The sequence below is a fragment of the Heliangelus exortis genome, chromosome 27, assembly GCF_036169615.1.
Source record: "Heliangelus exortis chromosome 27, bHelExo1.hap1, whole genome shotgun sequence".
Lineage (NCBI taxonomy): Eukaryota > Metazoa > Chordata > Aves > Apodiformes > Trochilidae > Heliangelus > Heliangelus exortis.
In genome coordinates, this window is record NC_092448.1 from 845,816 (window position 1) to 867,162 (window position 21,347).

The 21,347-nt window shown below is 50.3% G+C and overlaps 1 protein-coding gene across 1 annotated transcript; it reads left to right on the top strand.

The window, feature by feature from the left end:
- Positions 1–11,668: 11,668 nt before the first annotated feature.
- On the top strand, positions 11,669–18,417 carry LOC139787945 (putative ankyrin repeat domain-containing protein 26-like protein). Its single transcript, XM_071727379.1, has 4 exons — positions 11,669–12,233; positions 12,623–12,737; positions 18,016–18,188; positions 18,310–18,417. Exons 1-3 carry the CDS (start codon positions 12,010–12,012, stop codon positions 18,151–18,153), a joined length of 477 nt encoding a protein of 158 aa, XP_071583480.1. The 5' UTR covers positions 11,669–12,009; the 3' UTR covers positions 18,154–18,188; positions 18,310–18,417.
- The last annotated feature ends 2,930 nt before the right edge of the window (positions 18,418–21,347 follow it).

Genomic DNA, 21,347 nt, shown 5'->3' on the forward strand with positions numbered 1-21,347 from the left:
CAGCCACTGAAAGAGATTTTGGCCTCATCCAAAGGAGTTAGAGCTGCTTCAGAAGTGATTGGTACTGGAGCAGCAATTCAGGACTTGGTGCTGAACTTCTCAGGTTAGCAGTGAGAAACCTCCTGCAGATCTTGAGGGGGTAACAACAGTCTGAACACCTCTGCTCCCCAGGGACCCATGTCCCAACAAACCCGACACTTTTGAGTGCCTGGAAAACTTCCTGCAGAGGGATGCTGAGCTGAAAGAAGTTTTCTGTGCCAGGAGCAAAGAGGGTTTCACTTGCAGGAGTGGAGACCAAAGCCCGGGGCTAGGAAGAGGTCCTTCTGGGGTCCATCACTCCCCCAGATGTGACAAGTGCCTTTCTAGGCTTGAGTGTTCCCAGGAGCCCAAGCAGGGTGGGAGGCTGACAAAGTGCTGCTCGTCTGCTCCATCCAGCTCCACATCCTGAGAACCCTTGGGAAGTGCCCAACAGACTGAGAAGATGTTCCCAGAAGTACTCACAGGCCTGGCTGTGCTCCTGGGAGGGCAGGTAGCGTGCCACAGAGGGGGTGTAGGTCAGACACTGCAGGACAGCCTTGAGGAAGCAGCTGTTGCCCCTCTTCTGGAGTCCTGCTCCAGCTCTTGGGCTGTGCTGCCCATCTGTGTTTCCTTGTGAAGCCATTCCCACAGCAACCACTGCAGGGAAATGACATTTTAGAAAGAGAGGAGACCACCTGAGTGCTTCAAAACCTCTTTGAGAAGCCAAGGGCTCTACGGGAACACCCAGAGCACCCAAGCCAGAAAAACCAGGGGCAGCTGTTGTTGAAGTTGGCTGCTCAAGAATTACTTTGGGGAAACAAAGATTGTGCCCCTGCTTGCTTGGCCAAAAGTCCAAGCAGCCCACACTTGGCCTGGTGTCACTTGATGACAACAAGCCACCCCGAGCACAGAAGGGACCCCACTGCAGCTCAAGCTGCTGGTGAAGCTGGGGCTCACCGGAGTCGTTCCCCAGCACAACTCTCAGCTCCTCTCAGGAACAGAGGGAAAATCTCAGGCTGTCAGCACGCTCTCCAGAAGGAGAAGACCAACAGCAAGCCCCTCACCTGAAGGCAAAGAAACCATTGTAGCTCATCCCAAGGATTCCAAAATGCCCCCGTCAAAAGGCACGGGACAACATCCGTCCTCGGGAGCGTTGGAGCAGTGCCTGGAGGTGCTGCAGAGCTGTCCCTGTCACAGGACCCCACCTGACAGCAGTGCCCCAGGACCTTTGGAAAGGCCACCTCGTGTGCCACTTGGTCTGCAGAGCTGCTCACCTGTGGCCTTAGCAGAAGGAGCAAAGAGGAGGAATCCTTCCCACAGCTCCGGCCAGCCGGGAAAAGTCGCAGGAGCTGGGAAGGGAGAGACCTCTCCTTGTATCCCGACTCGAGCTCCTCTCTCCTCTGTCCTGGCAGTCCAGTCAGAACCACCTCATTCCGAGGAGGGAAGCTGAGGAGAAGCAGGCAGGAAAGGACCAATGGTCGGAAGGAACAAAAGAAAAGAGGTGGGCGAGTAGCCAAGGAAGGAGGTGAGGTAGCCCGCAGGTCAGCTCAGCCACGCTGGCATCCTCTGGCCCTCTCCTTGGGCTTTTCTAGCCCTGGATCCATGATGTCTCAGGTGTCACCTGGGTGCCACATCATGACCTCTTTGCCATACAGGCCCACTGCCTGTGTTCTAGAACCCTCCAGGTCCGTGGCAGCCACCAGAGTCTCTGGTGGTCTGTAGCACCGGGCAGCAGCCATGGGTCACTGTAGGAAAAAATCCGCGGAGGCTTAAAGGACGACACGCAGTCACCAATGTGGTTAAAGTGAAGTCGTTTATTAACAGTGGACACTCGCTTTATATAGAGCCTTTGTTTATATAACGATATCTTGCAGGTGGCTATATCTTGGACACAAATTCTGTTCTCACAGAACTTCATTGGCTTCCTCATTATCCTGTTATTTCTTCTTTTCTACTGCCAGCTCCCTGATCTTTTTCCCAAAGCTCATCTTTCAGTAACCTTGCAACTGGGTCTCAAGGCCCTTAGTTTACTCTAGCTAAAGCTAAATAGTCAGGATTGCTCACATGTTACGTGAGAGGAATCTCGCTGCGGGCGCGAGCTCGGTTCGTGAACAGAGTCAGTCGAGCTAGTGCTGGTTCGGATTAGTATCAGAGAACTAAGTTCGATCCGCCTGGCTCGGGACCTGCTGGAACCACACCCTGCCTCAATCGGGCATGCGCATTTTGGGCCAGTCCCAGCTGGCACAGGCAGGGGGGGCACCTGCCGCCTACATTTCCCCCTTTTTTTTTTTTTTTTTTTTAGGTCTTTATCGGGGAAAAGATGACAAATACGCAAAGATCTTAGTTGCGACGTGCCTCGTCGTTCAGAGCCGGTGGTGCTGGTCTGGTCAGGGCAGGGCGTGTCCATTTGCTGGGCACCCAGAGAGGCCCAGAGTCTGCGGATACACAGCTGTATCCTCTCCCGGTGAACAGCAATGGTCTTGGCCCCATCCATTGACCTGTTGTTGGTTCCTTGTAATAAATTTGGACTTCAGGCATGCTGATGACTTTCTGCGACGAGTAGTGTAGAAGGACGGGTGGCTCTTGGGAGTCACAGCTTAGGCTCAGAAAATTTAGAGTGAAGAGCGCTTTACTAAGCCGCGTCTGTGGGTCCATATTTTCGCTGTCCTTTTGTTTCTGTAGATATGTCTTCAGGGTGCGATTGGCTCTTTCTACAATCGCTTGCCCTGTAGACGAATGGGGGATTCCTGTAATATGTTTCACTCCCCAGGTAGCAAAAAATTGCTTAAGCTTTGCGCCTGTGTAGGCTGGCGCGTTGTCTGTTTTTATTACCTGAGGGATCCCCATGACAGCGAAACAGTTGGTCAGATGACGGACCACGTGTAGCGCCTTCTCCCCCGTCTGAGCTGTTGCCCAGAGCATGCCTGAGAAGGTGTCAATTGTAACATGGACATATTTCAGTCTTCCGAATTCCGGGACGTGTGTTACGTCCATCTGCCAGATTTCTCTGGCTTGAAGCCCGCGTGGATTCACACCCATTCCCAGGGTAGGGCCGAACTGGGCGCACTGGGGGCAAGCTTTGACGATGCCTTTTGCCTCCTCCCAAGTGATGTCGAACGTGCGCTTCAAGGCCCTAGCGCTCTGATGAAATAGAGAATGGCTGTTCTGGGCTTTGGAGAATTCGGTAACTGGGTTTTGTAAACCTAAGCTGACTAGAGAGTCAGCTTTGGCATTCCCTTCCCCCAGGCCTAGCGCTGTCTTGTGGCTACGGGTATGAATAATGCAGCATGGCTGTGTTCGAATTCTCAGCGCACGCTGCAATGATAGGAAGAGTTCCTGTAGCCTTTTGTTGGGCACTGGCTTAATGAGGGCATCCTTGATACGGTTCGCGACTCCGACTGCGTATTGGGAGTCGGAGACGATGTTAACGGGAACTTGCTGCCACTGCGCCAGGGCCCAGATGATCGCAAGCAGTTCCAGGGTTTGTAGATTGTCCTCGGAGGTGCCTAAAATCAAATGCTGTTTCCACTGGCCTTTGTCCTTCCATACACAGGCAGCCATTCTGGATCTTTGTCCAGCGTCCGTGAATACTGTTATACCGGGCACTAGGCGCTCCGAGACGATCGGTTGCTCGAGCCACTGGAACTGGCTGATAGCCTGTAATCGCTGATGTTTTGGGCCATCATGACGCACCTCGCCGGGATAACCAAGTAGGGCGAGCTGTAGAGGCTCGGAGTGTTGTAGCATCCAGTCAGAATCGGCGGTTTTGATTGGGATGTTGATCCACTCCGGTTCTTGGCCGTCTACTTCCAGGCAGCGCTGGCGTCCCTTCCGTATGAGGAATGCTATTACCTCGGTCTTTTGCCATATGCCCTTCTGGGGCGTATGGGGGGGAAATAGCCATTCCAAAATAGCTATAGACTCTGATCTTGTAGAGTCTCGGTTATAAGTCAGATTGAGTTTGCGTTCCCCAGGTATTCTTTTGTTCGTGAAGTCCTGCATGAGTAGGGCGAAGGGGAATGAGGGGTGGTTACATACCCACACTCCGATGGGGTGGGTGGCATCTCGCCGATCCGCATAGCCGGTTGTCAGCTTGTGGACAACCTGCTTCAAGGCGTTGGAGTGGTCCTCGGTCCAGTCCACAGGTGCCCCTGGATGTGTACCCCGTAATAAGGACAAAAAGGGGTGGATGTCTGCATTGGTGAGACCTATAATGGGTCTAACCCATTGTAGTTCGCCCACTAGTTTTTGGGCGTCATTCAGTGTTTTAACTGAATGGACTACTTCTAATTTTTGGGGTCTCACCATAGCATCAGTTACCTTCCACCCTAGGTAGCTCCAGGGTGACTTCATTTGAATTTTTTCCGTAGCTACGATTAGTCCCTCGGTCTCGAGGTGGTCGGTCAAGACCTGGCTGATGTTTTCGGGGAACGGGGCTTGCTGGCAAAATAAGATATCGTCCATATAATGATAAATTATCGTATCCGGCATTGCTTTTCTAATTGGCGCAAGCACCCGTGCCACATACGATTGGCATATGGTCGGGGAGTTTCTCATTCCCTGTGGCAGTACCACCCACTCATATCGCTTCGCTGGTTCACTTTTGTTGACCGATGGGACCGTGAACGCGAAGCGAGCAGTATCTTCACGATTTAAGGGGATATTGAAAAAACAGTCCTTTAAATCCATGACCAGAAGATGCCAGTCTCTAGGTAGCATGGTAAGCAGGGGCAGCCCAGGTTGGAGGGCGCCCATTGGCCACATCTGGTCATTAATTTTTCTCAGATCTTGTATCAATCTCCACTTGCCCGACTTTTTTGGAACCACGAAGATGGGTGTGTTCCACGGGCTCACGGATGGCTGGACGTGTCCAGCGTCTAGCTGTTCTTTTATCAGGCGATTTGCTATGTCTAGCCGCTCCTCGGAAAGGGGCCACTGCTCTACCCAGACAGGGGTGTCCGACTTCCAGTGGAGTCTGGGGGTCAGCGGCATGTCAGCAGTGGCCCTTATTGAAAATTTTGGGAGGGTTGGGTGGGTTCAGGGATAGTGAGGATGGCTCCTATCTGGCTCATCACGTCCCGACCGATCAACCCCCCGAGCTGACCGGGCAAGGGTAACACATATGGTCTCACAGTTACCACTTGCCCTTCTGGAAATTTAATTTGTACTGGTTGGTGCGCTTGCAGGGGGGTGGAACCGCCACCTATCCCCTGAACAGCGTCAGAAACTGCAATAAGCTTCCATTTTCGTGGCCAGATATTCTTACTGATGATTGTGACGTCGGCCCCTTTATCTAGCATTACAGGGAGGGTTTTTACCTCTTTGCCAATCGCCATCTGTATGTTTATAATCGGCCTTGTTCTCATCTGTTGCGCCAGGGTTACCAGGGTGTCTCCAGATGAGCCAAAGGCCCGATCGCCTCTCTCTGTTTTAACGTTCTTTCCTAGGTCTAATTTTGGGAGTGGGACTAGCTGTGCTAATCGGGTTCCTGCCTTAATTACTAGGGGGGGGGTTTAGTGTAAAACACATTATCTTTATTTCCCCCGTGGAGTCGGCGTCTATAACCCCTGGGAGCACTACTAGTCCTGCCAGTCCCGAGGAAGAGCGTCCTACTAAAAGCGCACCAACGTTAGAATTTTCATGGATTACCGGTCCGTATGTGTTTGTTGGTATTGTGTGGACAGCCATGGTCAGCAGCGTGGTGTCTACTGCAGATTGTAAATCGATGCCGAGGCTTCCCCGGGTTGCTGGGGCAGGGAGCCGGCATACAGCATTGGCCCGGCTACTTGTATCCCGGCACGGGGGCCCCTCGCGCTGTTCCTGCCGTTTTTTTGGTACCAGCAGGCTGCGTCGTTGTGTGTCGCTCGCTGACAACGATTACACCAGACGACTGCAGAGCAGTTTCGCACGGTGTGTCCCCTCACATGGCATCACGAACAGACCGGGCTGGACTGCCTCTGTCTGTTCGGGCGATTTCGCCGGTTTTGACGGCCACGTCCTCCGTTATTGCCCAGTTTTTGTACTACCGCCGCGAGGAGCTGATGGGTTGGTTCCAATGCGGCGGCGAAGGCACCAGCCATTCCCTGGTGCTGCTGGTGCTGAGACGCCCTGGCGGCAACGTCCAGCATTTCTGATACTGGCGCCGTTTTCGGCAGTGTCGAGAAGAGGGCTTTTGATCTAGGATTTGCATTCTCAAATGCCAGTATTCTAAACATGGATTCACGCTGCTCTACCGTCAGGTCTGATTGAGCCGTGACAGATTGCCACAGTCGATCGACAAAATTTTGATAGGGTTCGTTCAACCCTTGCTTTACGTTGGTAAATGATGGTACTGGGTGCGGTTCTGGTACTGCATAAAATGCCTGACGTGCCAGTCTTGCCGCGGCGTGGTGGACCTCGCGCGGGCATTGCAGCTGAAGATCGATCTCTGCAAAGCGCCCGGAGCCAGTGAGCATGTCCGCTGTGACGCCCGCTAGTGGATCTCCGGGTGCCCTAGTACAGTTGACTTCCGCCACAGCGAGGCGTTCCCACTCCTTTAACCAGATGATTTGTTGGGAGGGGGTTAGTAGGTACTGACTTAGACTGCGACAGTCATATGGGCTGTTTACATCGGAGGTGAACAGCCAGTCCAGGATGGCCCGGCCGCTCTCCGACCTCAACCCCTGTTCTTTGATTATCTGCCTTGCCTGCTGCAGGGTTTTCCATGAGTGTTGTTCAAACACCGGCTGTCCATTAGCGCCCTGCAGCACGGGGCACGCCACAGTGGTGGGCTGCCACTCGCCCTGCAAAATGGCATCCCGGATGATGCCAGACCAATGCCCTGGGCGACCAGTAGTAGCGCCCGGGGCGTTTTGAAGTTGCCGCAGCGGGGTCGGGACATCATCCTCATCGTCCGTCAGGGTGGGTGGGTTCCTGTACTGCTGAAAAGCTGGGCGATGTTCAACGTCCCGCTTCTCTATTAGTTGCACGGCCCGAGTGACCTGGTCTTGCAGGGCCGATATCTTGTCTTCCAGCGCAGATGCTGCCGCTGGTTGAGGGGCTGCTTTTATCTTTGCAGCCTTTCGTGGGGCCGGGTGCGGCGGCGGGGGTAGCTCTCCGCGGCAGCCGGGGGTGCCGCCAGCCGCGGTTTCCGCCCCATCATTTTCCGGTGTTTTGACTTCCGGGCCGATGTCCGATAGGAGTTCGGTCACGGTTTGGTGGGGCTTCCCGGACATGCCCTTTATGGCAGGCTTGCCCGTGGTCAGCCCCAGATACACTTGTTCGTTTTTTCCTTCCTCCGGGGATGGCGCCGACGGGGCTGCGCTTGGCGCTGTCCCGGGCTCCCCCCCCTCGGAGGGTGGCGCCGGCGGGGCTGTGCGCGGGGCTGCACTCGGCGCTGTCCCGGGCTCCTCCCCCTCGAAGGGGGGTGCCGAGGGGGTTACTGTGGGCATTTCCTTCGGGGGAAATACCTCGGTCTTTTGTAATGGGGCCGCAGCGGTGACAATTGCCACTTCTACTTCGGCTTTCATGCAAGCTAATAGATTGCAAACGATTCGCCAGGTGTTGTCCGCACCAATAATGTCGCCGTTGGTCTCCTTATAGTGGAAACTTGCCAGCAGGTTGTACACCTCCCCCCACAGGTCCCAGGTGGTTTCGGGACTCAGGTAGCAGAGGTTTTCCTGCATTTCCGCCTGGGTTGTAATCTGATCGGCAACGGCGGTGCCGGTAGGTTTGCTTACATAGGAGCCCATCATCGGATTTACTGATGACGATGTCGAAGAGAAGAAAAAAGTTTCTCTTACCCGAATTTTTCGGGGTATCGGACGGTCTGTAGAGAAGGGTCACTTTCGGACAAAACGCTCAGGGAGACAGTTTAGACAGAAATTGATGCCCGCATTCTCCACCAGATGTTATGTGAGAGGAATCTCGCTGCGGGCGCGAGCTCGGTTCGTGAACAGAGTCAGTCGAGCTAGTGCTGGTTCGGATTAGTATCAGAGAACTAAGTTCGATCCGCCTGGCTCAGGACCTGCTGGAACCACACCCTGCCTCAATCGGGCATGCGCATTTTGGGCCAGTCCCAGCTGGTACAGGCGGGGGAGGCACCTGCCGCCTACACTCACATGTCTGTTTTCTTCCAGACAGTTTCCCAACATATCCCCCTTTTTGTTTTTGAGCAATCCTGACTTATTTCATTATGTCAGATAACATGCTAATAATACATTGCCATAAACAACATATTAATAATACGAAAGCATCAAAACCAATAATAACAAATATAATTGATAAACCTTGTCTAATTAAATCTCTAAGCTATCCCCATATCCTTAAGTGATTTAACTATTCATTTAACCCAGTATATGCAACAGTTAGTTTTTCATGTTATCTTAATCAATCACTTTTGGTTGTGAATTGACTCTGAATGATCAGATAAATTCATGCAAATACACTCCATCAAAGTCTTCACAAACATAACCTAAAAGCTAATAATAAAAAGTCAGTGGCAGCACGATATTTTAAAACTGTATGTCTGACACTATCAACCTCTTTTAGCATCTGTGTTAAAATACCAGAAGTTAAGTTCATCTACTTAGCAGTGCAACAGAATAGCACAATCAACAATCAAGATATAGACAAGGGATCCCATAATCAACATATAAGCGATCACATGAATTACAACATTAACAAGAACCTATTATCAATACAATATGAAAAGCACATTTCACACTGCAGTGGAAGGACTTAAATACCTTTTTAGTATGAGGAAGGTCTGGTGTCCACTGGTGCATAGAACCAAGAGGGTAGAGGAGGCTTAAAATTGGTCAGGGGGCCCCAAAAGTGTCCCCAGACCCCTTCCGCGTCAGGGCACAGTGGAGTCCTAGTTTCCTCCATGGGTGCCAGATTGAGGCCCAAAAAGGCCTAATAAAATTGTTTAGAGACAGAATTCCAAGCCTTTAAACGGCAAAGGCACACTCTTTCCCCCCCTATTTTCTTTTTTTTTTTTTTTTTTTTTTTTTTTACTGTAGTGTCGTCAGCAGGGCTCATTCTCTGAGCAGCAGCAGTGTCTGTGGGGGTAGAGACAGCAGCTGCAGCTGTAGCAGATACACTGGCAATGCTCACCAGCCGTATCTGAGTTGTGCCCTTGTGTGAGGGGGGCGAGAAGCGGCTGCGGAGGCGGGAGTGGGGGTGCTCTCTGTACGAGGAGCAGCTCTCACTCTCTGCAGCAACTCTCACCACAATATAAATCAATATTGAGAATCATATTGCAATATGGTCCTTAAGCAGCTTTATCTGCTTCTAGCATTTGCTCAGAAGCTTCTAACAATTGGGCTGCTGTAGCACCTTTTGGGAGTAGTCCTAATGCATGTTTAGCTTTTTTTCATTAGCATTGTCATATGCTGACATATAAAAAATTTTGTTTTCATCTCTTCTGTCAAATCGGGATGTGATATTACCACTGAATATAAGTGATCCACAAATTTTGGATATGGCTCTGCTCCCCCCTGTTTAATATTTGTAAAAGAGGGAGTTGCTTGTGCAGGATCATGCACAGTTCGCAAAGCTTTATGCGCCAATTCTTGTGAAAGTTGTAACACTTCAGTTTGAAACCACGCCTGCAAATCTGCACGTACAAAAGGACAAGCACCAAGTAACATTTGTGCTTGCACTCCGTATAATGCATCGGTGTTCTGTCTAGGAATCACAGCTGCATTTTCACACAGCATTTGCCATTTATGATGAAATTGTAGTTGTTGAGAAGGAGTTAACAGAGTATTAATGAGCATTTTTGTGTCATATGGCGTCAACTATTGAGCAGTAAAAAGATGTTGCAAAAGAGATTAAGTAAATGACTCAAACCGATTTCAAACCGTACTGCACAATGGCAGCTTTGGCTTCTTTTATCATTTTCCAATCTAATGCGACTCCTGGTCCCACAATCACTGGAAAAGCATTGGAACGATATTGGGAACCATTTCTCCTTCAAGTATAGCATTTCGAATAAATCCCTTCCACCCAGTTCCTGGATACACACTTCCACCCCCCTCCCCCCCCCCCCCCCCCTATTCCTCCCACCATCCTCCCCTCCCCATGCTGGATCTGGAAGAGGTGGAGCAGTGGGTGTTAAAGGGTTAAGGGAAATAGGAGCAGGGACAGGGAACGGATCAGGGGATAAAAATGGATTAGTGCCCCTGGGTTGTTCAGGGTGTTCCCCGGAGCAAAAAACTAGGGTTTTTTCAGGGGTATACTCATCCTTGGTCTCCAGTTCTTTCAGTTTCTTCAGCAGTTCCCTGAGCTGCTTGTCTCCGAGTCCCAGTTCTTTCCTTGGTTGTTGCTCTATAGCAGGCACTGATGGTGTTGACAGGTGAAGCAGAGGATTAATTGATGGCAACTGTGGTCAAGAAGATAAATCAGGCATTGGAGGTGGAGAGGAAGGCAGCGGTGGCAGAGTGTTTGGGAGCCGTGGCAGGCGGGCAGGAGGGGGGGGTCTGCATTCCAAGGTTCCTCGCCTGTGTTCTCCGGCTTCTCTCCCTCTGGGTCCTCTGACGATTCTGGTGGTGTTTTCGGTCGCTTTTCGTTTTGCTTCTCAGTCCCATTTTTGCTTTTCATCCGACCCTCCAGGGTCAAATGGCACAGTTGGCTGAGCTTAAATCAGAGTAGTCCCTTTAGGTGCTGGTGGGCGTATTTTAGGTGTCTCAAATAACTGTTCAGAGGTCAAGTCCATATTTTGAGCATTCATCGGTATTGGTAGATCAGGTGTTAAGGCAGCAAACGCTGAGGCTGCTGCTTTTTCACTTTCCATCTCTTTTAAGGTTTCTCTAATCAATTTCCAGAGTGTCGCTAAGCGTCGTGCCTCCTTATCTCCATCGCTAATTTTATCCCATAGGGCAGTACCTATGGCTTCCCAAGTAGGTAACTCAAAAACTCCTATTAAGGCTCCCATTTGGGGGCTGAATTTTGGAGGCCTTCAGCAAGGAACTGTAAGATGATTTTCTGTGTAGCTGGGTGTGGCACATGTAGCATGGTGAGGGTTAACATTTGTGTTAACATTTTCCCCAGAGTTGTTCTGCCAAGGAGAACAGAATGCCTGGTAGTCCAGGAGAATTCTAGATGTCCATTTCCCTCTAGATGTCCATTTCATGGGTTAGACTTGTCTAGGGAAACAAGCTGCACTTGTACAGTGGCTGTGGAACTTTTGCAGTGAGCTTTGTGCAGTCAGAGCAAGCTAGTTTGCCATTTACAGATGTGGTGAGAGACAAGAAGTGGTTGTGAAAAGATGGGATAAGCTGGTGACAAAGAGCTTGCAGCTCTCAGCACAGTATTTGATACCAAAAGCCACCACACACCAATAAAAAGAGTGCAACTGAGTAGCCCTGAGAATCCCCAGTACAGCCAGCTGGGCACCAGCCACAAAAGAAGGGTGATTTTTTACCCTCTCTAGCTCCTCCTTTTAATTGGTTATAAAAAAGCCTCTCCTCAGAGGGAGAATTTTCCACTTTGTATGACTCATAGAGGTCGGGGAGAGTTCCTCACCTTCTCCCAGATACTTAAGGGACCATTGTCACCTGTAGTGGCAATGAATGAATGCTGAGGCTTAAACCAATGCAAAGTTTAAGGGTTGAAGGAGCCTTTTCCTTCCCTTCAGCCCCCTCCCCCACCCAGTGAATTGGTTCAGCCCCTTCCCCCCTACCCCACCCCCCCCCGCAGGTGGTTCGGCCCCACCCACCGTTGCCCCTGGCGACTGCCGTTAGGGGCGACTCTGCCGTTGTGGCTCCTGTGCTGAGCTGCGCTGGGCTGTGTCTCTCCGGCTGCTCCTGGTCCTTGACGTTGGTTTGCTCCTTTCTCCCGCCTCGTCCCTGCCTTTCCCCTTGAATCCACCTCGTCCCCATCTGTCTCCTCCCTCCCCTGTCCCTGTTTTTGCCCTTCCCTTGTCCTTTACCCCCACCCTTCCGGCTCTGCCGTGTTCCTCCTGCTGCTCCCGCGGGGCCATGCCCCGCACCCCGCAGAGCTCCCGGGATGGGGCTCTTCAGCAGGAAGCGTCACCGTCGCTACAGGACTGTGCCCCGTTACAATCCTGTGTGGCCCTGTGGTGATGCCGCCAGCACCAGCGGCCCTGAGATTGAGGAGAAAGATCTGGACAGGCTGCACCACGCTGCCGCCCGCGGTCACCTGTCCTGGATGAGGTTCTGGCACTCGTGGATCAAGATTTGGGGCATCGACTGCCGCGACAGGGAGGATCGGTGAGGGGCTGCGGGCAGCATGCTGGGGTGGCCTGCGGGAGTATCCCCCCTGCAGGGTTTGTGTGGGACCCCCTTGGAGCTGATTGCTTGCAAAGCAAGATGTGCCCTGTCAGCTGGGAGGGGGAACTCGAGAGCTTTCCAGTGCTGGGAGCTGCTGGGTGGGCGCCAGTGCTCCTGGAGGTGCTGGGCTGCTGCTTGGCCCTGCACTCCCTGCAGGGTTCTCTTGCAGCTGCTGAGGCCTCCCCAGGTCTCTCCTGCCCTGTGGGTGATGTGTGCGGGGTTGCAGCAGCAGCAGCAGCAGGAGCAGCAGGGTCTGCTGGGCTGGGTGGTGCCACAGCTTTGGTTCTTTCCTTGTCTGTCAGTGTTAAGCTCACATGTTTAATTCTCAGGACACCTCTCCATCTGGCGTGTGCAAACGGCCACACAGAGGTTGCCAGATTCCTTGTAAAGCGCGGCAGCCAGTTGGATGCTGTTGATAATTTTGGGAGAACACCCCTGATGAAGGTGAGTGAGAGAAGTTCTGCTCTTGGAAGAGGGGCTTCTTGATTGTGCATGAAAGGAGAGGTGTCTGGCAGGACTCTGTGCGCAGAGCTGTGCGGAAACACGCCTGTTGGATTTGGAGTGGAACAGGCACCTGTCAGATCATCTTTGCAGGTGCTCTTCTTTCCCAGTGATCAGAAGCTGAGTGAGCTGTGATGGAGTGAAATGTGAATTCTGGAAGTCTTTCTTTTTCTTTTTTTTTTTTTTGGTTTGTGTGTGTGTTATTCCCAGGCAGTGTAATAAATACTAGTCAAAATTTTTACTTTATTGTTTTGTTGAAGGGATCCTTCCCTAGAATGTTTAATTGGGTGTGGTTTGTAATCATAGGATCGGGGTTTGTGTTCGGGTTGTTTGTGGGAAAACATGTTGGGGCATGTCGAAGACCACGAGGCAAGTCTGCAGAGATAGAACAAAGAAGCTCTTCCCTTAGCAACGGGACAGAACCTGCGGACCAGGGACCAATACAAAGAGAGAGAGCGCGAAACAGCCTCCAATGAGAAACTAATAAAGGACTAAGAGGGAGGGGGGTTACCGAAAGTATAAAAGGACTGGCTTACCCTATCCAAGGCGCGAACCATTGGCGGAGGTGTGCTGCCTTGGTCGCCCAGCGCGCTGCTTTGCATATATATCTCTCTCATTTACAATAAAAGTTTTGTTATCGTTAAAACGAGTCAAACGTTTATAACAAATTGGTGCCGTGACTCGGATCCTGGAACTCTATGCTGTGGAGCTTTTCTACTGGGTAGGCGCCCCATCCGCACTTTTGCGGGTGGACCTGGAGTCTAGCTCCATGCCATAGACTTAGATCTTACCGAGGAGAGAGAGATATATAAGTAAAGGAATAATTTAGAATTCCCCCGTACTTTTTGTTTTGTTCTGTTTTGTTTGTGCACGAAGATCCGGATAACAGATTAACAGGAGACAAGTGAGTATTAAGCGATTTCCCCCAGGGATGGTGTAGTGTACCTCTGGCTGCGAGGTTCTCGTGGCTGGGGATGGTTTTCCTCTGGCCGCGGGATTATCGCGGCTAGGGAGGGTTTCCTCTGATCTTGTGCACGAGATCAGGGAGGGTGTGCCTCTGGCTGCGAGGTTTTCTCGGCTAGGAAGGGTTTCCTCTGATCTCGTCCACGAGATCAGGGAGGGTATGCCTCTGGCCGCGGGATTTTCGCGGCTGGGGATGAAGTTTCTTTGATCCTGGTCTTTCCACGCGGTCAGGGACGCTTGTTTTTCGGTGTCTGCTTGTTAGTTGTTTGTTTTGTTTTGTTTTTCTCCAACCACGAGGTTTTTTGTTTTTTTTTTCCTTGCGGCCAAACGGGGGGGTGGTCACCTTCCGGTTGCTGGGTTCCTCTTCTGGCCAAAAGGGGGAGGGGTCACCTTCCGGTTGTCGGGTTCCTCTTCTGGCCAACGGGGGGTTACCCTCCGGTTGCGGAGTTTTAACTTCTATCCGGGAAGAGCTGGTTCCCCCGGGTGTAGGGGAGCCGGTGCCCACGGTGCGCCTGATTGAGATTTGAGTGAGTGAGACGTCCTGAAGGGCGGAGCGAGTGCGGACCTTCTTGTAGTGCGGTTCCCACGTCCCACGAGGGGCTGGGCCACGAACGGAGGGAAGCGTTTGGGCTGTGTGACAGAAAGCACCTGGAAGATGGGCCAAGGGTGGAATAAACTCATGTTGGAGGATCCTCCCGGTATTCAGAGGGGGTATGAATGTCTCCCTGATATTCCCCCTGATAGCCCACTGGGAATCATGTTGAGACATTGGGAAGTTTCTCCTAGACACAAGGAAAACATGGTATACTATTGTATAAAAGTTTGGGGAAACCAGGAAATTGAACGAGGAGTATACTGGCCAATATATGGAACATTTGAGAATTGGGTGTGCCGGAGTTTAAATTTGTGGGTTAATGCTAAGAGACCTTTTAATGAAGAAGAGAGTGAATATGCTTCAGTATGGATGGGAAGTGACCCAGTGAGGATGTTTGTGGTCAGAGATGGGAGCAGGAGACGGCATAGGGAACCTGAGGAGGAAATCCTTGTGTCACCTCCTCCTTACCATAACCCTTCCCCTCCGGCTGCTACGGCGACTGACTCCTCCGAGAGTGAGCCAAAGGAACCTGAACAGTATGAGAGGAGGGTACTCAGGAGAAAACGTAGGGAACCTGAGAGAATCATTGAGTCACCTCCTTCATGTGATAATCCTCCCCCTCCGGCTGCTACGGAGACTGACTCCTCTGAGAGTGAGCCGAAGGAACATGAACAACATGAGAGGGGGGTACTCACAAGAAGCAGAACGAAAGAAAGAGGAGGTTTATATCCTTTGCGTGAAATTGCAATAGGGGGACCTCAGCCTGGGACTGGATTTGTTTCGGTACCACTCAGTTCCATGGATGTGAGAGACTTTAAAAAGGAAATGGGAGCATTGCTAGAGGACCCCCTGGGGGTGGCTGAGAGATTTGATCAATTCCTGGGAGCTAACATATATACCTGGGTTGAAATGCAAGCTATCCTTAGAATCTTGTTTACTATGGAAGAGAGGGAAATGATTAGGAGGGCTGGTCTACGACACTGGGATCAGAGACACCAACAAGGTCCTGCTGCAGATGTAAAATGGCCCATGCAGAGACCTAACTGGGATAATCAAAATCCAGAACATCGGGGGCACATGATGGACCTTGGAGAGATTATCATGCAAGGGATTAGGGAATCTGTTCCTCGGGGGCAGAATATTAATAAAGCCTTTACAGAATGTCAGAAGAAAGATGAAACCCCTACCGAATGGTTAGAGAGACTGAGGAAGAATCTGCAGTTATATTCAGGTCTGGACCCTGATAAACCCTTAGGGCAGGCTTTACTAAAAACTCACTTTGTGGCGAAATCCTGGAGTGATATTAGGAAAAAGTTGGGAGAAATTGAGGATTGGCACGATAAGGGTCTGGATGAGCTTCTGAGAGAAGCTCAAAAGGTTTATGTAAGAAGGGATGAGGAGCAGCTAAAGCAACAAGCGCAACTCTTGGCTACAGCAGTAAAAGAGCTCGGTCCCTCCCCCCTTGGCCTGAGAGGAAGACCGAGAGAAACAGAATACAGGCCGAGACCAAATAGGAGAAATATGCCCCCTGTTGTGCCTAAAGAGCTAATATGTTACTATTGCAAACAAAAGGGACACAAACAATACTCCTGTCGTAAAAGGATGCAGGATGAGATGATATATGAAGAAGATTAGGGGTGTCAGGGCTCTATTTGCTGGGGACATCTACGAGCAAAGAGCCCTTGATAAAATTACAGATTGGTCCCCAGCAACAAGAATTTGAATTTCTTATAGATTCAGGGGCTGAAAGATCTACTGTCCAGACCCTTCCACAGGGATGCACTGTCTCTCAAGACACATTACAAGTTGTAGGGGCTAAGGGAGAACCGTTTGCGGTACCCTTAATCAAAAATGTGGAAATTAGATTAAACAAACAGATTTCCACAGGCACTTTCTTACTGGTGCCTGAAGCTGAATATAACCTGTTGGGGAGGGATTTGATGATTATGTTGGGAATTGGTTTAGAAATAAAAGGACAACAGTTGAATATCAAATTACTGGTCCTAACTTCAGCAGATGAAAAGAAGAATGGGTTGCTGAAGTGGACTTCTGATGACGATAAGTATTTACATAACATTAAAGAGGATTTGATTAATGCCCCAGTCCTCAGTTTACCTGATATTAGGAAATCTTTTTATTTGTTTGTCAATATACATGATGGAACAGCATATGGAGTACTTACACAGATGTGGGCAGATTCTCGGAAACCTGTGGGCTATTTTTCTAAGCTACTTGATCCTGTGAGCCGCAGGTGGCCCAATTGTTTACAGGCTGTAGTAGCTACAGCCTTGTTAGTGGAGGAAGCTGCAAAAGTTACTCTGGGAGGAGAATTAATAGTATATACTCCACATAACTTGAGAAATATTTTGCAGCAGAAGGCAGAAAAGTGGATAACTGATAGCAGGCTATTGAAATATGAGAGCATTTTATTGAACTCCCCTAAATTGCGATTGGAAGTTACCAACTTGCAGAATCCTGCTCAATTCCTGTATGGGGAACTTGAGTCAACCCTCTCACATGATTGTTTAAAGACAGCTCCTTAACCCCTGCCCGGGAGGGCCCTTTTCTTGTTCTTTTTACCACAGATACTGCGATTCGAACTGCTGAACGAGGGTGGACTCACGCCAGTAGAATAAAAGGTTCTATCACTGCCAATTCGTGGACGGCAGCTCCCGGGGAAGGATAAAAATTAAAGCTAACTCGTAACACCGCCACATAAATACTCTGTAACTCTCCTGGTTGTGGTTCTTTTGCATGCACTCTGAGGGATCTGATCGTTTGTCGCATGCTCCCTAGTTGCACCTGGTTGTGTCTGGGATGGAACCTAACTAGTGACATTCCAGGTCTTCCCCCGCGGCACTGCACGAGGCCTCCTGTCTCCCGAAGAATACCATCTGCTGCCGAGAAGATAACAACAACCCCGGCGTTCTTTCCAAAGAATTGGCCGATGGGAAGGCAGAGAGGTACTACAAGTGGAGACATGAGGAGGTTTCCAGTATTTTCGGGGTTATGACCTTGGTTGCCTGGTTGGTGCCTATCCTGGACACTATTATTTTGCTCTTTGGGAATGTGCAGCGCTTGGCCCTCAGCTTGTGTCTATGAACCACAACCACCTTGTCCGGTATGCTATGCTGGCTCCACTGGGGTCTGATGCAGTTTTCTTCCTTTGAGGTCCTGACAACAAAACAATAAAAATTAAAAGGGGGGAATTGTAATAAATACTAGTCGAAATTTTTACTTTATTGTTTTGTTGAAGGGATCCTTCCCTAGAATGTTTAATTGGGTGTGGTTTGTAATCATAGGATCGGGGTTTGTGTTCGGGTTGTTTGTGGGAAAACATGTTGGGGCATGTCGAAGACCACGAGGCAAGTCTGCAGAGATAGAACAAAGAAGCTCTTCCCTTAGCAACGGGACAGAACCTGCGGACCAGGGACCAATACAAAGAGAGAGAGCGCGAAACAGCCTCCAATGAGAAACTAATAAAGGACTAAGAGGGAGGGGGGTTACCGAAAGTATAAAAGGACTGGCTTACCCTATCCAAGGCGCGAACCATTGGCGGAGGTGTGCTGCCTTGGTCGCCCAGCGCGCTGCTTTGCATATATATCTCTCTCATTTACAATAAAAGTTTTGTTATCGTTAAAACGAGTCAAACGTTTATAACAGGCAGTACAGCTCAGAGAACAAGACTGTGTGACTTTTCTGCTAGAACAGGGTGCTGACCCAAATCTTGCAGACATTGATGGCAACACTGCCCTCCAATTGGCTATCCTGGCTCGTAGTAAAAACTTGTGGGACAGTTAATCAAGCATGGTGCTAAACTGGATGCCAAGAATAAGGTAAATGTTTATATTTCTTCAAGAAGTCCTTTCAGAAAGTTGCATCAATATTTCTTTTACAGATTTTTCTTTTTTTTTTTTACTTTGATGATTAACATGATGCATTTCTCTGACTTTTCAGAAGGGCAGTACCCCACTAACTCTTGCTATCACTGAAGAACACGAGGAGATATTAGAAGATCTCCTGAAAGCAGGAGCTGATGTGCATGCTCGAGATGAGCATGAAAGATGAGGGGTTTATCCAGGAGAAGGAGGGGGTGCAGGAAGAAGGAGGGGGGTCTAGGAGGAGGAGGGGGTTCAGGAAGAAGAGGTGATCCAGGAAGAGGAGGGGATCCAGAACGAGGAGGGGGTCCAGGAATAAGAGGATATCCAGGAATAGGAGGGGGTCCAGGATTAGGATGGGGTACAGGAAGGAGGAGGGGGTTCAGAAGGAGGAGGGGGTCCAGGATTAGGATGGGGTACAGGAAGGAGGAGGGGGTTCAGAAGGAGGAGGGGGTCCAGGAAAGCTAAGACTTTGGTTGGCTTGAGTGTTTATCCAAATGTGTTCATTGTTAGGGAAGGGGAAAATACTTCTTCTGAGAGCAAGCAGGAATGAAAATAATGACTGTGTCTGTGTCAAATGATCCATGGCATTGCATGTTTTGAATCTTTCAGAACCCCACTCATGATTGCTGCTTCTGTTGGGGAGATGTATTTGGTCAACGTTCTCCTTTCTCACGGAGCCAATTTTTCCCATGAAGACAAAGATGGGAGGATAGCTGTGGATTATGCTGATCTCCATGGCCATTTACGGTAAACTTTGAACTTTATGATTAGAATAAGTGATGTGGTCTCTTCCTCTTCCAGTAAACTCTTCCAGTCTTATTTTCACACCTTAAAGTCTCTCTTCCCTATAGAGTTGCAGATTTGTTCCTCATCCTGCGTGTTCTGTCTCTTCCTTTTCCACTAAACCTCTTCCAGTCTTCAAGTCTCTCTTCCCTATTCCCCTTTTATCTTCCTTTGGGAGGGTGGAAAGGGGGGGTACCAGAGCAATTCTGTCACCTGGGCTTTTGGTTAGCACTGAGATTCTCTCAGGTGGTTATGTATGCCTAAAAGGCAGGCTGAGAAAATGTTCTGAGCAGGAGTTAGTAACTTGGAAGGTGGGAATGTGCATTTATAGGGTGAATGTGACTGCAGAGAATGCTGGAGTGAGTTCTGTGTGTATTACCCTTAACAAATACTGAGGAGTTTATGAATTTTTATAAATATTTGCAGGGGAGATAATAAATTGGTGTTAACTGTTGTGCCAGCATGTGGTTCTTTTTACCAACTTTATTTCCTCTCTTTCTCTGTGCAGTGTAAGTCAGTATCATAGAATCATAGAATCATAGAATTAGCTGGGTTGGAAGGGACCTCAGAGATCATCAAGTCCAACCCTTGATCCACTACTGCTGCGGTTACTAGGCCATGGCACTGAGTGCCACATCCAGTCTCTTTTTAAATGTCTCTAGGGATGGAGAATCCACCACCTCACCGGGCAGCCCATTCCAATGGCTGATCACCCTCTCCGTAAAAAAATTCTTTCTGATATCCAGCCTAAATCTTCCCTGGCACAACTTAAGACTGTGTCCTCTTGTCTTGTTGAAAGTCGCCTGGGAAAAGAGACCAACTCCCACCTGGCTCCAACCTCCTTTCAGGTAGTTGTAGAGAGCGATGAGGTCTCCCCTGAGCCTCCTCTTCTTCAGTCTGAACAGCCCCAGCTCTCTCAGCCTCTCTTCATAGGGCCTGTGCTCGAGTCCCTTCACCAGCCTGGTTGCCCTCCTTTGGACCTGTTCCAGGACCTCGATATCCTTCCTGAACTGAGGGGCCCAGAACTGGACACAGTACTCGAGGTGTGGCCTCACCAGGGCTGAGTACAGGGGCAGAATCACTTCCCTGGACCTGCTGGCGACGCTGTTTCTGATACAGGCCAGGATGCCATTGGCCTTCTTGGCCACCTGGGCACACTGCTGGCTCATGTTCAGCTTCCTGTCAATCCAGACTCCCAGGTCCCTTTCTGCCTGGCTGCTCTCCAACCACTCTGTGCCCAGCCTGTAGCGCTGCATGGGGTTGTTGTGGCCAAAGCGCAGGACCCGGCACTTGGCCGTGTTGAACCTCATCCCGTTGGAATCAGCCCAACTCTCCAGTCTGTCCAGGTCCCTCTGCAGAGCCCTCCTGCCTTCTGGCTGGTCCACACTTCCTCCCAGCTTGGTGTCATCTGCGAATTTGCTGATGATGGACTCAATCCCTTCATCTAAGTCATCGATAAAGATATTAAACAGTACTGGGCCCAACACTGATCCCTGGGGGACACCACTGGTGACTGGCCGCCAACTGGATGCAGCCCCATTCACCATCAATCTCTGGGCCCGGCCTTCCAGCCAGTTTTTAACCCAGCACAGGGTGCTCCTGTCCAAGCTGCGGGCAGACAGCTTTTTCAGGAGAATGCTGTGGGAGACGGTGTCAAAGGCTTTGCTGAAGTCCAGGTAGACCACGTCCACCACCTTCCCCTCATCCACCAGACGGGTCACCTGATCATAAAAGGAGATCAGGTTGGTTAGGCAGGACCTTCCCTTTCTAAACCCGTGCTGGCTGGGTCTGATCCCTTGCCCATCCTGCAGGTGCTGTGTAATTGCACCAAGGATGGTGTACCTGTACCTGGCAAAACTAGAGGACACAGCAGAAGCTCCTGCTTCTGCACTTGGATCTCCTGAGCAGGCAGGAGCTGCTGGAGGGATAAAAGAAAAACCAGACGAGGAGAACACAGGAGAAGCTCCTCTGTGTGATGCAGAAGATACCAGCATAGTCATCACTCCTGAGCAGGCAGGAGCTGCTGGAGGGATAAAAGAAAAGCCAGACAAGGAGAACACAGGAGAAGCTCCTGAGTGTGATGCTGAAGATACCAGCATAGTCATCACTCCTGAGCAGGCAGGAGCTGCTCCAATTTTTTGGGGTGCACCTGCTGTGGACAGAGGAGGTAGGATCCTTAACTATGGAGGAGCTCAAGAGGAAATGATGTGGCCTTTTCTTGAGGTGGTTTGTATTGTCACCACTGACTGTGCTCCCTGGTGACTTCAGTGCAGGCATCAGGAGGAGCAGCACAAGAAGCTTTGTGAATGTGCTGATTTGTTACTTTTTGGC

Coding starts and splice junctions, on each gene's coding strand:
- LOC139787945 (XM_071727379.1), top strand. CDS start 12,010: ATGGGGCTCTTCAGCAGGAAGCGTCACCGTCGCTACAGGACTGTGCCC. Junction 12,234..12,622: donor TGCCGCGACAGGGAGGATCG/GTGAGGGGCTGC, acceptor TTTAATTCTCAG/GACACCTCTCCATCTGGCGT. Junction 12,738..18,015: donor GGAGAACACCCCTGATGAAG/GTGAGTGAGAGA, acceptor CGTTTATAACAG/GCAGTACAGCTCAGAGAACA.